Raw genomic sequence first — 13,727 nt, forward strand, 5'->3', positions numbered from 1 at the left:
GGCATACCTTCAGAGTTCACACTTCAGTCCTTACTAAAATGAGAGTCGGGGATAGGATGACTCCAGCTATCACATGTGTTCAATATGACAGCTAGTGACTCTTCCATAATTTGGCAGCACTTCATCGTCTCGCCCTGCCAATAAAACACTACTGCGCTGCTGAAATTACACCCTCACAGCTTTACATCTGTCCATTACTGCAGCAACACCAGGTACTCCCACCTTCGAATGCTTCAAAAAACAACAAGAAGCTGCTTAGCACATTATACCCTTTGACTTCTACAAGGAACCACCACACTGCAGGGAATCCCAGTAGTAGTATCTCTAGTTACCGGAGGTCTGTTCTTAACCTGAAACTGTTCTTAACTAGAGGTGTGCTTTCGCTAATGGGGCCTCTTGTTGCCGCTGCGCCGCCGGCACACGATTTCCGTTCTCATCCTGGGGCAAAGTTCTCAACTCAAGGTAACTCTTCCAGGTTAGCGGAGTTTGTAACCTGAAGCGTTTGTAACCTGATGTATTTGTAACTCGGGGTACCACTGTACAATTAAATAACGTAGGATGGGGTGGTTGACTCCTGGCCTGGAGGCCAAATCATGACCCCCACAAATTTTTCTGTCCCCCCACCCTACCCCATAAGACTCCACCCATTTTGGAAGTGGTGCCAATAAGACAAAACATTAAGGAGATACACAGCACTATGTCTCCGGCCAGCTCAGCAAAGTAAAAAAAGGTAAAGGGTAAAGGACCCTAGACGGTTAAGTCCAGTCAAGGCGACTATGGGGTTGTGGTGCTCATTTCACTTTTCAGGCTGAGGGAGCCAGCATTTGTCCACAGACAGCTTTCTGGGTCATATGGCCAGCATGACTAAACCGCTTCTGTCGCAACAGGGCACCATAACGGAAACCAGAGCACACAGAAATACTGTTTACCTTCCCGCCGCAGCGGTACCTATTTATCTATCTGCACTGGTGTGCTTTTGAACTGCTAGGTTGGCAGAAGCTGGGACAGAGCAACAGGAGGTCACCCCGTCGCGCAGATTCGAACCGCCAACCTTCTGATCGGCAGGTCTAAGAGGCTCAGGGGTTTAGACCACAGCGCCACCCGCTTCCTGTGCCAGCTCAGCACCTTGCTCGGAAGGCAGACTGTTCATTCCTGGTCATCAGACTGATCATATAGATTAGAGGGAAGGGGCTGATAATGGATCAACTGAGGAAGGGGGCTCTGTGTATATGTGGGCTACATGCATGCACAAGCAAGATCGCAGGGAGACTGCAGCAGCATCCACAGCACCTAGAGGTTTCACAAAATGTGTAAGTGGCACTCAAGCCAAAGCAGGTGTGTTGCAGGAGCAAACTTGGAAGTACCTCCTTTCCACAGTTACCTTCTACCTGTAATGATGGGAAAGAGGGGGAGCGCACACAAATTGTATCCTGGGACAGGCTAACACTTGAACAGGCTGACAGTGTTCTAAGCATCACTCTTCCCCACAAATTATTTCTGCATCCTTACCTGTGTGTCTATCTTCCCCTGCCCCCACAATTGGGGACCCAAATTCTACAATCTTTTCACTCCTTTTAAGTATGTTAATGTACACAATATTTCTACTTTATGCCACACAAGAACAGGAGTAAGAAGCACTGGGTTGTGCAACATGGAGACTGTACAACAGCCAAGGGGAGGGATCCTAGGTGTAAGACTGTACACCAAACCTTGCAGCATCACTCAGTACCTACATGGTCTATAAAATCCACCCAGGCACATACAGACCAACACAACCAACCAATAGAAGAATTGTATTGTACATATGGAATGGTTTGGAGCAAAATCTGAAGACTGATTTCTGGGTTAGTTACTCCTTATCATGCTTTTGTGCATAAAACCACATGGATGGAATGTGTCTGTAAAAACACAAGATCATAAGTTTGCTGGCATTCTTGATCAACGTGATGAAATGTATGATCATGTGTGTTCATTCCATGGGCATGCATCCATCTGTCTTCTCCAATACAGTGGTACCTCGGGTTACATACGCTTCAGGTTACAGACTCCACTAACCCAGAAATAGTGCTTCAGGTTAAGAACTTTGCTTCAGGATGACAACAGAAATTGTGCTCCAGCGGCGCGGCGGCAGCAGGAGGCCCTATTAGCTAAAGTGGTGCTCCAGGTTAAGAACAGTTTCAGCTGAAGAACGGACCTCCAGAACGAATTAAGTACTTAACCCGAGGTACCACTGTACATACATTTCTCTCATTTCACATACCATCAAATACTCAGAAAATCCCTGGTTTGAAACTCACCTCTCTGTCAGATAACTGGATCATGTCACACATTTAGACCATTTGAAAGTGCTACAGAAATGTTTACTGTTACAATGCTCCACTTTTTAGTCTTTAGTACTGGTTTCACTCTCAATGTTTTCACATAAGCATGCGCAAACCATTAACTTGTAACACGCATCAAGGATGCATTTACAAGACCGTCATCCATAGATTACATACCAGCAAGATTCACCTGTCAAGATTTGCATAATATACGCCTGATGAATGTTATTTTCTCCCCTTGGAACGCATACTTCTGGATGAAGCGAGAATTTCAACCCACATGACAAACCGCACAGAGGTAGCAAACAAATAAAGAGTGCTGTGACATCTTAAAGCCTTTCACATTGCAACACAAGCAGTAGAAGTTGGTGCACATTAAGGACAGAAGGCACAAAGGTCAACCGTGGGTGGAGCAACAACAAATGACACACAGAACAAATTAATTCTAGTTTTGCCCCAATCCTACCAAGTTATATAACGGGGAGGCTCCAGAGAAGGAAGCCAACGATCAGTGCCACCTCCTGGACTGGATGCAAGGCTGAAGGAGGGCAAGTGGAGACTGCCTAAGGCCAAACTGAGGTTGGTGGTGCACGGCCACCTTTGCCCCAATGAAAAAACCTCTGCTGGACCAAGGTTTCCATAAAGCCCACTTCACCACATAAACTTATCCACAAACAGGCTGCAATTCTGCATCTATTATTATTGGTATCGGGAAGTTTTTAATGTCTGACGTTTTATTACGTTTTAATATGTGCTAGAATAATGAGCAGGGTATAAATAAAATTATTATTATTATTATTCAATCAATGTGTGCAGCACTTTACAGAGTACACGAGTCCCATTTAGTTCAGTGCGGCTTTGCTTCTGAGCAGACACGCCTAGGATTACATGGCACATATGCCCTGTGGAACGCCCTCCCAGCAGATGTCAAACAGATAAACAGCTATGTGGTTTTTAAAAGACACCTGAAGGCAGCCCTCTTCAGGAAGTTTTTAGTGTTTGACGTCCTGTCGGGTTTTTACTATTTTTTGTCGGGAGCTGTCCAGAGAGCTTGGGCCAACCCAGTCCGATGAGCGGCATATAGCTAATAACAACAATAACAATAATAATAATTGTGTTGTTGTTGTCCGTCTGTGGAGTCAAAACAGAGCCCATGAGCGCAGAAACATGCTTGCTCCGGGTTACTTAATAGGATGGATTAGGTCAGGTTTTTGCACACACTCAACCGGTCCTCCCTGGTCCTATTATTTTCACCATTATTGACCGTGAAAGGGAGGGAGGGTCTCTCGCTCTTCTCCCAGATGCCAGGGGTGCCAACTTGAATAAAATATTGTGTCTGTGTTTTTCCAGGTAAAGACCCACCTCACATAACCGATCGCATGACGTGGCGCACACGCACCATTTGAAGGGCAGTGCCCATCCACTTTGGGGGTGCCCCCTCGGGTATTTTATGGAGGGGTGGGGGATTGCCACCCCCTCGCAGACACCCGCCCGGGAGGCCTTCCCTTGGCCTTCCCCCCACCCTCAGCCCTAGACAAGTGTCTCCCCTCACCACCCCCAACCCAGCCAGCCAGATCGTCGTCCGTCCCCCCCCCCCCCCGGCGCACTCACCCGGCCTCCCGCATGACGTTGCCGTCGCCGCAGTCGCAGGCTCCGCCGGCCTGGCTGCGGAACATGTTGTAGTCGTGTCCGGCGTGCTCGCCTTGGTGGAAGCACTCGGCGCAGAGGCTCATGCAGGGCGAGATGCCGCAGGTCCGGCACCGGTAGGCCACGAAGTTGGCGGTCCACACCAGGCCGCACAGCGTGGCCGGGTCGTAGGCCCGCACCGCCTGCACGAAGCTGTCCCACGGCTCGCCGCCCGCCAGCAGGCAGCGGCACCACGCCAGCGCCTCCGACACCGACTCGCCGCCTCCTCCGGCGCCGCCGCTCGGCGGGCTCAGCACCGTCTCCAGCAGCGCCCGCAGCTCGCTCGCCGCGGCCTCGCTCTCGTCCGCGCTCAGGCTGAGGGCCGCTTTAAGGCGCGACGCCGTGGCCCGCTTCTCCTGGGCGCTCGAGCCCCCGGCGGCGCCCGCCATGACGGCGGCGGCGGCCTTCTCCCCCCTCAGCAACCGCGACGCAGCTCCGGCCGCCGGGCTCCTTCGCTCGCGGCCCTCTCGGCTCCGCTTTCCCCTCCCTTCGCCGCCTCTCGCGATAGCCGGGAAAGCCGGCGCCCTGCCCGCCCGCCTCAGGCCGCCTCCTCGCCTCGGCCCGCCGCCGCCGCCTCCTTCTGCCGCGGCTGGCTGCTGGCGGCGCCTCCCCGCCCTGATGTTACTGTACACACACCCGCCCCCTCCGGTGTTCAGCCTCGGAGGAACCTGCGTGTTTATATATGTACGTCTGTACAGGGCGGGTTGTTGCCCCTACTAACACGCGTGAAACGCAAAGCGCTCGCGGCGTTCACACGACACACCTTTCGGCCAAAAGGTCCTTTTTCGCGTGTCCACTCAGAAGCGAGACGCGCGTTACGGAGGCCCGACCCAACTCTTTAGCTAGAGGCATAAGGAGCCAACTCCTAGGGGCCGAAGGGACACCCCACTTTCCATAAAACTTTTGAGGCCAAAGTTAATGGGCACTGTGCACCGCATCAGGTGATGGGTCATGTGAGGTAAGGTTTATCTGCCCCACCCCTCAATATTTTATTCAAGTTGGCTCCTCTGGGTATTATTATTATTATTATTATTATTATTATTATTATTATTATATACCGCCCTATGCCCAGAGGTCTCAGGGCGGTTCACAGAACAAAATCAAGATATAAAGCCATAAAATATATAATCAAAATAAAAGCAACAACCCCCAAGTACTGCTCCCCAAACTTGGGTTACCACATCTGTTTTTTGGGGGGACTACAATTCCCATCATTCCTGACCACTGGTCTTGCTACCTAGGGAAGATGGGAGTTGTAGTTCAAACACAGCGGGAGACCCAAGCTTAGGAAACGTTGGTTTTAAGGCAAGTGTGTCCAAGGTCCGTTTTGAGGGCCTAATTCGGCCCCTGTGGCAGTTTATTTTATTTCAAGAACTTCAATTCTAAAGAGAGCTCAACAACTTTGGGGTAAAATCGTAAAAAAAAGCTCAACAACTTCAGTCCTCAACAACTATGATTGGCCTTCATGCATGTTCGCTTCATCAAATCTGGCCCTCTTTGAAAAAAGTTTTTTTATATAAATTTTTATTAATTTTCCGACATAAAATAACCACAATACAATTCACAATACACAGACAAACAAAAACATATAACACGTATAGTTTCATAAACTCTTTTTCTTAAACCTTATTTCACCGACTTCCCCATGCCTCCCTTTTCTGCATCCCTGTTTTAAAATTTTCAGCAACCCCTCTGTTAACAAATTATTCACTTTCTTTTAGTCCTTCTTCTCTTACCTAATCATTTACAGCTGTAATTCTATTATTTTCAATACCCTTGACATTTTAACACTCATTAATTTTATAACAATTCTTAAGATAATCTTCGTACTTCTTCCAGTCTTCTTCCACCGCCTCCTTTCCTTGGTCATGGATTCTGCCAGTCATTTCAGCCCCTCTTTGAAAAAAGTTTTGGGCACCCCTGGAGAACAATCGTGTGGGTGGCATGCACATGAAGGGCATTCGAGCCACACATGAGGAAAGTTTATGACGTTTTTTGACCGATAGCCCTTCACTTCAGGCACCCACTAGGTTTGGAAGCAGTGCTAGATTACCAGAAAGGTAGAATAGGCCATGGGCAGAAAGGCCTGCTGCCCCCTCCCCAAAATTAGTAAAAATCAAATCTGAGGTTCTGTCCCCCGCTCAATAAAAATCCTGGCTATCCCCATTGAGTAGGCACCAGCCTATGGGTCCCATGCCTTTTAGGGGCCCCACAACAACGGATATTGATTTGTAATGTTATGTACTGAAGTTTTCAGCCTGGGCCAGCAGGGGGATACTATAGATAGTTTTCACTCAGGTCCACATATGCAAATAAGGGATTGAAAGTGACGTTCAGTGATTGGATAGTTACAGAAAGTTGTTACAGTTGCATTGTAGTGGAGCTCTATATAAGCAGGCTGGCTGAACCCTTCAGTTCAGTTCTGTTCTGGCCTGTGAATAAACAAGAGCTGTTTGAAGAATTGCTGTGTCGTCTGACATGTTCACCCACAACTTAACACGGAACATCTTACATAAGCGGCTTATATGAAATGCAATAGTTCAGTCGCGTAGCGTGGGTTGTCAGCACCCGGGGCAAGGCAAGTAATTTGCGCCCCCTAACCCGTGGATTTGCGCCCCCTAACCCGTGGATTTGCGCCCCCTAATCCGTGGATTTGCGTCTGGTGCGGCCGCCCCCCCTGCACCCCCCACGCTACGCCACTGCAATAGTTAAAAGCTGCCATCTGTACTGAAGTTAGCACGTTTGAATCCTGGGATTTTAAGCGGGTTTGGAATCGCTTAAAAATCTGCGCAGAACCAGGCGGATCTACCTCTCTGATCCAATGGGGCTTTTAGGCAGAAGGGAAACCAACTGTGCTGAATCAATCTCACTCCCCCAACCACTTCTCCCTGGTGTAGGACCACCATACGTCCGGATTTTCCCGCACATGAACTGGATTTCAAAGGCGGAATTGACGTCCAGTTTGAATTTCCAAAAGGTGGTGCTTTGTCCTGGATCGCCCTCGCAGCGGATGTTTAAAAGACAACTGAAGTCTGCCCTGTTTAGGGAAGTTTTTAATGTCTGACACTATTGTTTTTAATATTTGGTTGGAAGCTGCCCAGAGTGGCTGGGGAAACCCAGCCAGATGGGCGGGGTATAAATAATAAATTATTATTATTATTATTAGGCAAGTTGATCGAAAGCAGATGAAAACATTAGCAGGATTTTAACTTCACTTGTAATAACAAATATCATGGACAATATGGATAGATACCAAACACAGACTATGAAATAATATGCAGTTGGAAATGCTGACAATAGGACCGATGGAGGGGGTGGGGGGAAGTTGCGAGATTCAGAGAATTCTCATTTTATGGCTATGTATTAGCCATAAAGAAGGCTGATCGCCGAAGAATTGATGCTTTTGAATTATGGTGCTGGAGAAGACTCTTGAGAGTCCCATGGACTGCAAGAAGATCAAACGCATCCATTCTTAAGGAAATCAGCCCTGTGTGCTCACTGGAAGGACAGATCGTGAAGCGGAGGCTCCAGTACTTTGGCCACCTCATGAGAAGAGAAGACTCCCTGGAAAAGACCCTGATGTTGGGAAAGATGGAGGGCACAAGGAGAAGGGGACAACAGAGGACGAGATGGTTGGATAGTGTTTTCGAGGTTACCAGCATGAGTTTGACCAAACTGTGGGAGGCATTGGAAGACAGGAGTGCCTGGCGTGCTCTGGTCCATGGGGTCACGAAGAGTCGGACACGACTAAACGACTAAACAACAACAACAAATTAGGCATCGTAACTAATTTTTCATTTGTAAAATCAAATAAAACTATTTCCAAAAGAAAAATTGCAGAGTGTTTTTTCGGGGGGGGGGTGTCTTCCTAAAATAATTTTTAAAAAGCCCCACAACTTTCGCGTTGTCCTGGGTTCTTTACTTTTCGAAATATATATGGCAATCCAACCCTGACTTGTGCACATAGCTGTCAACCTTCCCTTTTTTTGCGGGAAATCCCCTTATTCCAGCGCCGTTTCCCGCTGCTTCCGGCTGCTATCCCGGATTGTCAGCTATCCCGTAGACTGTCCCCAGGACAGGGGAGGCTGCTGATCCCTTATTTTCTAGGCTGCTGATCCTTTATTTTCAAATCTGAAAGTGGACAGCTATGCTTGTGCATCGAAAGTGACAGTTTCCATCCCGTTTCTCGCGCTTCCAGGGCAGCCGCCGGATTCCTGCTCCGGGTTTTCGCTGCAGCAGCAGCAAGAGGAACTAAAGCGAGGGGGCTGCTGTTTCTTTTGTGTACAGGGGATCCCTTAAGAAACCGCACAAAGCGGAAATGTGATCTTTCGTGGCGTGGAAGCTGCAGCGGAGAAGGTAAAAGGCATCTTCCTGGAAGACACTTCGGGTGCTTATTCTTGTGAACAACTATTTGACCTTTAGAAGGCATCTGAAGATTTTTCAAGGAGTTTTTTTTAAATGCTTGAAGTTTCATTGTGTTTTTAATATTTGGTTGGGAGCAACCCAGTCAGATGGGCAGCATATGAATGATATAATTAGTATTCTTATTTTATTTTCCAAAAAAAGAAACCCCGGGAACCCTCGGGAACACGAATACAACGCTGGAAGAGAAGCTCCTTTTCCCTTTGGGACGGTTGCTATCCTGTTCAGGCTTCATTCAGGTGCAGCTTTACTTCCGAGTAAGCGTGCAAGGGGTCTCGATTTTTTTTTAAAAAAATTTAAATTAATTTTCAATTGCAATCCAATAATAGCCCCATTATAACAATACCTAATTGTAATACAATTCCTAATGCCAACTGTTCTGAGCTCTCCCCTATTTTGAGAAATTCCCCAATGATCTCTCATGTCTCACGATTCTTGAAGCACATTAAAAAATATTGGTCCATGTATACTGAAGGCCTGGCACCTTTTTCTCTCCTGCCTGTTTCTCTCCTTATTTGCATACAGCCTGAGAGTTTGTGCTCTTTTTAAATTGGCCTAAATAAAAGTTTTACTCTATTGTAGGGTGGGGTTTTGTTTTGTTTTTGTTTTTGTGGGGTGCCGCCATTTCACATTATTTTGCTGCTTTATTCCAACTGTCATAGCGCTGCAGCATTTACTTCTCTTGGCAGTCCCCCCCCCCAAAAAAAAGAGTGATTTGTTTGGTTTTACAGTCATGTGTTTTCTGTATTTAATTTGTAAGCTTGTTTTATAGCATTGTCGTCGTACCTTGTATGGTGCCTGGAGGACTGTTATATTGTGGTTTATAAACTGAACGGATGAATAAGTGAAAAATTCTAAATGTTGGAAATTGAAAGAAAAGTTGGAAGGCATCTGAAGGCAACCCTGCATAGGGAAGCTTTTAAATGCTGGATGTTGTATAATTTTTTTTAATATATGTTGGAAGCCACCCAGAGTGGCAGGGACAACCTAGTCAGATGGGCAGGGTATAACTAATAAAGTTGTTGTTGTTGTTGTAACTAATAAAGTTGTTGTTGTTGTTGTAACTAATAAAGTTGTTGTTGTTGTTGTTTTATCGTGCTTGGTAACACTTTATCTTTTTTTACAAATTTAATCTGTTGACTTGCCACTGTATTATTTATGTTCTTTCCTAAAACTTTAATAAATACAAGTGGCAGAGGACAAAAACAAATTAAGAAAAACAGGAATTGTGCTCTTGAACCCAGTGCATGCATGTAACAACCACATTCGTGTTTAATTCCTATGTATATCTGATTATAAATTTCCCTTCAAGCTTAAACTAAACATGAAGAAGTTAAAACTTAAAGAACTAGAGAGCAATCTTCAACAAGTTGATGATTTTGAGAATCCAAAACTTCTGCTTGAGCAATATCCAACAAGACCACATATTGCAGGTAAATCTCAATATTTTTTCTATTTCTTAACAGTATGGCTAGCATACTTAGAGGAGACCTATTGAAAACAAAAGGGTTAAGCTAATAATGACTAACTTAAATTTCTTGATTTAAATGGATTTACTGTGACTTGGATGCAACCCTATAAATCTATTTTGCAAACACTAATTCAAGAAAGCACCCTCATTCTAGAACCTTTGGTTGTTGGTGTGGATGATGTGTAGCAATCATGTGTATTTAGCATTAAATTTAAGTCATGTGGGCAGCAAAAATTCTCATTAACAAGCTTTAAGTTGTGGATAAAACATGTTTTTCTCCTGGGGCTGTCAAGGAAGTCAAGAGCTGAATTTGTATCCCTGGAGCTTAAGTTGCTAATTGATGGTGAATATTGAATTATGACTGTCTTGTTATGCTCTTGCACTCCTCTGAAAAGCAAGAGTCCATGTTCAAAACAATTTAGTGGAAGAAAACATGCTGCCAAGATAATTCCCATATTTTGGGATCATGGACAGAAACACGTTCTTGTTTGACTTGTTCTGTGCTAATCACTGGCTTGAGCCACTTGGATTTTTTGCAACCTGTCTTGCAGATATATTTACTTTAGTCTTCTTAGCTTGCCTTGCCCAATGCTTTTTCAGCTGCATTGGCTCCCAGTGGAGTACAGGGTCAGGTTTAAGGTGCTGGTTTTGACTTTTAAAGCCCTTCACGGCCTAGGAAGCTTGTACCTACGAGACCGCCTCTCCCGGTATCCCCCATGGAGGACCTTAAGGTCCATAAATAGCAACACCCTAGAGGTCCCGGGCCCTAAGGAAGTTAGATTAGCCTCAACCAGAGCCAGGGCCTTTTCAACACTGGCTCCGGCCTGGCTCTGCCTCATGAGACCAGGGCCCTGCGGGATCTGATTTCTTTCCGCAGGGCCTGTAAGACAGAGTTGTTCCACCTGGCCTTTGGCTTGGAGCCAATTTGATTCCCTCCCCCTTTTTCTTTTTCCTTTCTCCTCCTATCATGAGATTGCTCCCTAATTGTTTTAATATTGTATCTTAATCTTTTAAATTGTATTTTAATCAACTTGTTTTTATTATTGGTTGTTAGCCGCCCTGAGCCTGGTCTTGGCTGGGGAGGGCGGGGTATAAATAAAAATTTATTATTATTATTATTAAGTTGGCTGGTTGGCTGGGAGTGCTTGGACTTAATAGGAAACTATTCAGCTGGCGAAAAGGGGATAGATTAGAGGCCTGCAATTCATTCCAGCCTTACAGTATGGTTTTGTATTTGCCCGGAACCTGTCACCTGTATTTCTTTGTTTTTGTCATCTAGCATGTATGCTTTATACAATTCACAATACTTTCGGTGATATTGAGAACAAGACTGTGGCAGATCTTGGGTGCGGTTGCGGTGTGTTGAGCGTTGGAAGTGCCATGTTGGGAGCAGGGTAGGTCCCTTACAGCAATGTGTACCTTGCTTTCTCATAATGGGTGCCGATACTGGATGTATTTCTGAAAAATGATAAAAGTGTGTAACCAGAAAGCCTTGATGAAGCCAACCAACCTATAAAAGTGCAGTTAGTAAATTTTAGAAAGGGTTTTACGTTAAAGGCTAGCGCCCTGATCTAGACCTGTACTAAAAGACCTGGACCTATTATACATGTGCATTAGGAAATCCCTAATACAGTGGTATCTTGGTTTACAAACTTAATCCGTTCCAGAAGTCTGCTCTCAAACCAAAAACCATTCTTAAACCAAGGCGTGTTTTCCCTAATGAGGCCTCCTGCCGCCGGTGCCCTTCCATCGTCCGGATTCTGTTCTTAGACCAAGGTAAAGTTCTCAAACCAAGACACTATTTCCAGTTTTGCGAAGTTTGTAAACCGAATTGTTCTTAAACCAGACTGTTCTTAAACCGAGGTACCACTGTACTGAGTGAAACCATTGGTCCGTCTAGCTCAGTATTGTTTATAGTGAATTGCAGTGGTTCTGCAGAGTTACAGACTGGGGACATTTCAGTCCCACCTATTGATGCTGGGGGTTGAACCTGGGACCTGCTGAGTAATGGCTTGTATCCATATTGATTTGAAAACTGCAGGCATAAATTGGATACACTGCTGAGTAGGGATGCAGTCTAGCCATGCTTTGTTGCTTTGAATATAATGTGTATTCCTAAATACACTGGCTGCCTTCAAACGCCACACTGAGCCACAGAGTATGGTTTGTTTAACTTGACTGTGCACAAAGCTCATGTGTTTTCCCACTTTGCTCCTCCCTTAGTCAAGTGGGGAAAGTAAGACCAATCCTTCTTTCACAGTACACATATACCAGGAATAGGGACGCAGGTGGCGCTGTGGTCTAAACCACTGAGCCTCTTGGGTTTGCTGATCAGAAGGTCGGTGGTTTGAATCCCCGCCATGGAGTGAGCTTCCAGCTCCTGCCAACCCAGCAGTTTGAAAGCACACCAGTGCAAGTAGATAAATAGGTACCGCTGCAGTGGGAAGGTAAACGGTGTTTCCTTGTGCTCTGGCACTTGTCATGGTTCTCCGTGCGCCAGAAGTGGTTTAGTCATGCTGGCCACATGACCCAGAAAACTGTCTGTGGACAAACGCCGGCTCTCGGCCTGAAAGCAAGATGAGCGCCACAACCCCATAGTCGCCTTTGACTGGACTTAACCGTCCAGTGGTCCTTTACCTTTACCTTTTACCTATACCTGGAATAACATCAACATATTCGTAACTCAAACATTTTTTTTAAAAAAACCTTCTAGTAGCGCCTTAAAAAGGTAAAGGTACCCCTGCCCGTACGGGCCAGTCTTGACAGACTCTAGGGTTGTGCGCCCATCTCACTCAAGAGGCCGGGGGCCAGCGCTGTCCAGAGACACTTCCGGGTCATGTGGCCAGCGTGACAAAGCTGCATCTGGCGAGCCAGCGCAGCACACGGAACGCCGTTTACCTTCCCGCTGGTAAGCGGTCCCTATTTATCTACTTGCACCCGGGGGTGCTTTCGAACTGCTAGGTTGGCAGGCGCTGGGACCGAGCAGTGGGAGCGCACCCCGCCACGGGGATTCGAACCGCCGACCTTTCGATTGGCAAGCCCTAACCGCTGAGTCTTTTACCCACAGTACACAGTACGCCTTACAGACCAGCTAAGTTTGTTTTTGGTGTGAGCTTTCATGTGCATGCACACTTCTTCAGATACCACTTCAGATAAGTGTGCAAGCACACGAAAGCTCATACCAATAACAAACTTAGTTGGTCAGCAACCTACCTGTAACTAGAAATATTCATAACTGTAATTGCTGTTTTTCATTTTTCCCTTTTCCAGGTTATGTATAGGATTTGACATAGATGCTGATGCCTTGGAAGTATTTAGCAAGAACGCTGAAGAATTTGAGCTGACGAACGTTGATTTGGTCCAGTGCAATGTGTGTTCTTTGTCCGACAGAATGCCAAAAACCTTTGATACAGTCATTATGAATCCTCCCTTTGGAACGAAGCACAATAAAGGTTGGTAATGATGCACCCTTATTTCCAGTGATAAAGCAACTAGCTTTACAAACTAAATGTTTTGTAATTACGCTTCTCGGCAATTTCTTTCAGTACTTACTTTTGGATTGTGTTAACGGTGGCGATTTCTAAAGTCTAGTGCCATTTTTTTTAGGCTGCATGTTAATAAGGATTTATCCTCATGCATCTTCCATATATTGGAAGACTGATTTCACCAATCCTGTTTTGCTCTCCTCCCAGGTTGTGCAAACCCAATTCCTTCTGTTCTTCAAAAGTGTTCACTTTCTTTCTACATTTAGCACTAGATTTAGGATAGATGCTTGTGATGTTCTGCTTGTTAATATTTCCAAGCATATGCTACTTTAGCCAGCATAT

The 13,727-nt window shown here is 45.9% G+C and overlaps 2 protein-coding genes across 2 annotated transcripts in view; one reads left to right on the plus strand and one right to left on the minus strand.

The window, feature by feature from the left end:
* The window catches only part of UBR3 (ubiquitin protein ligase E3 component n-recognin 3), a 93,057-nt gene extending 88,522 nt beyond the window's left edge, over positions 1-4,535 (minus strand). The window contains exon 1 of the mRNA XM_028750120.2: positions 3,933-4,535. Within this exon, the coding sequence (XP_028605953.2) occupies positions 3,933-4,396 (464 nt within the window). The 5' untranslated portion in view covers positions 4,397-4,535. The remainder of the gene's footprint in view (positions 1-3,932) is intronic.
* Positions 4,536-8,240: 3,705 nt separating this feature from the next.
* Positions 8,241-13,350, plus strand: METTL5 (methyltransferase 5, N6-adenosine). Its single transcript, XM_077923832.1, is given in 6 exon segments — positions 8,241-8,363; positions 9,742-9,862; positions 11,180-11,294; positions 13,171-13,243; positions 13,245-13,313; positions 13,315-13,350. Coding segments are annotated over 5 exon segments (402 nt in total). The 5' UTR covers positions 8,241-8,363; positions 9,742-9,753.
* Positions 13,351-13,727: the final 377 nt, after the last annotated feature.

This window comes from Podarcis muralis, chromosome 1, assembly GCF_964188315.1.
Source record: "Podarcis muralis chromosome 1, rPodMur119.hap1.1, whole genome shotgun sequence".
Lineage (NCBI taxonomy): Eukaryota > Metazoa > Chordata > Lepidosauria > Squamata > Lacertidae > Podarcis > Podarcis muralis.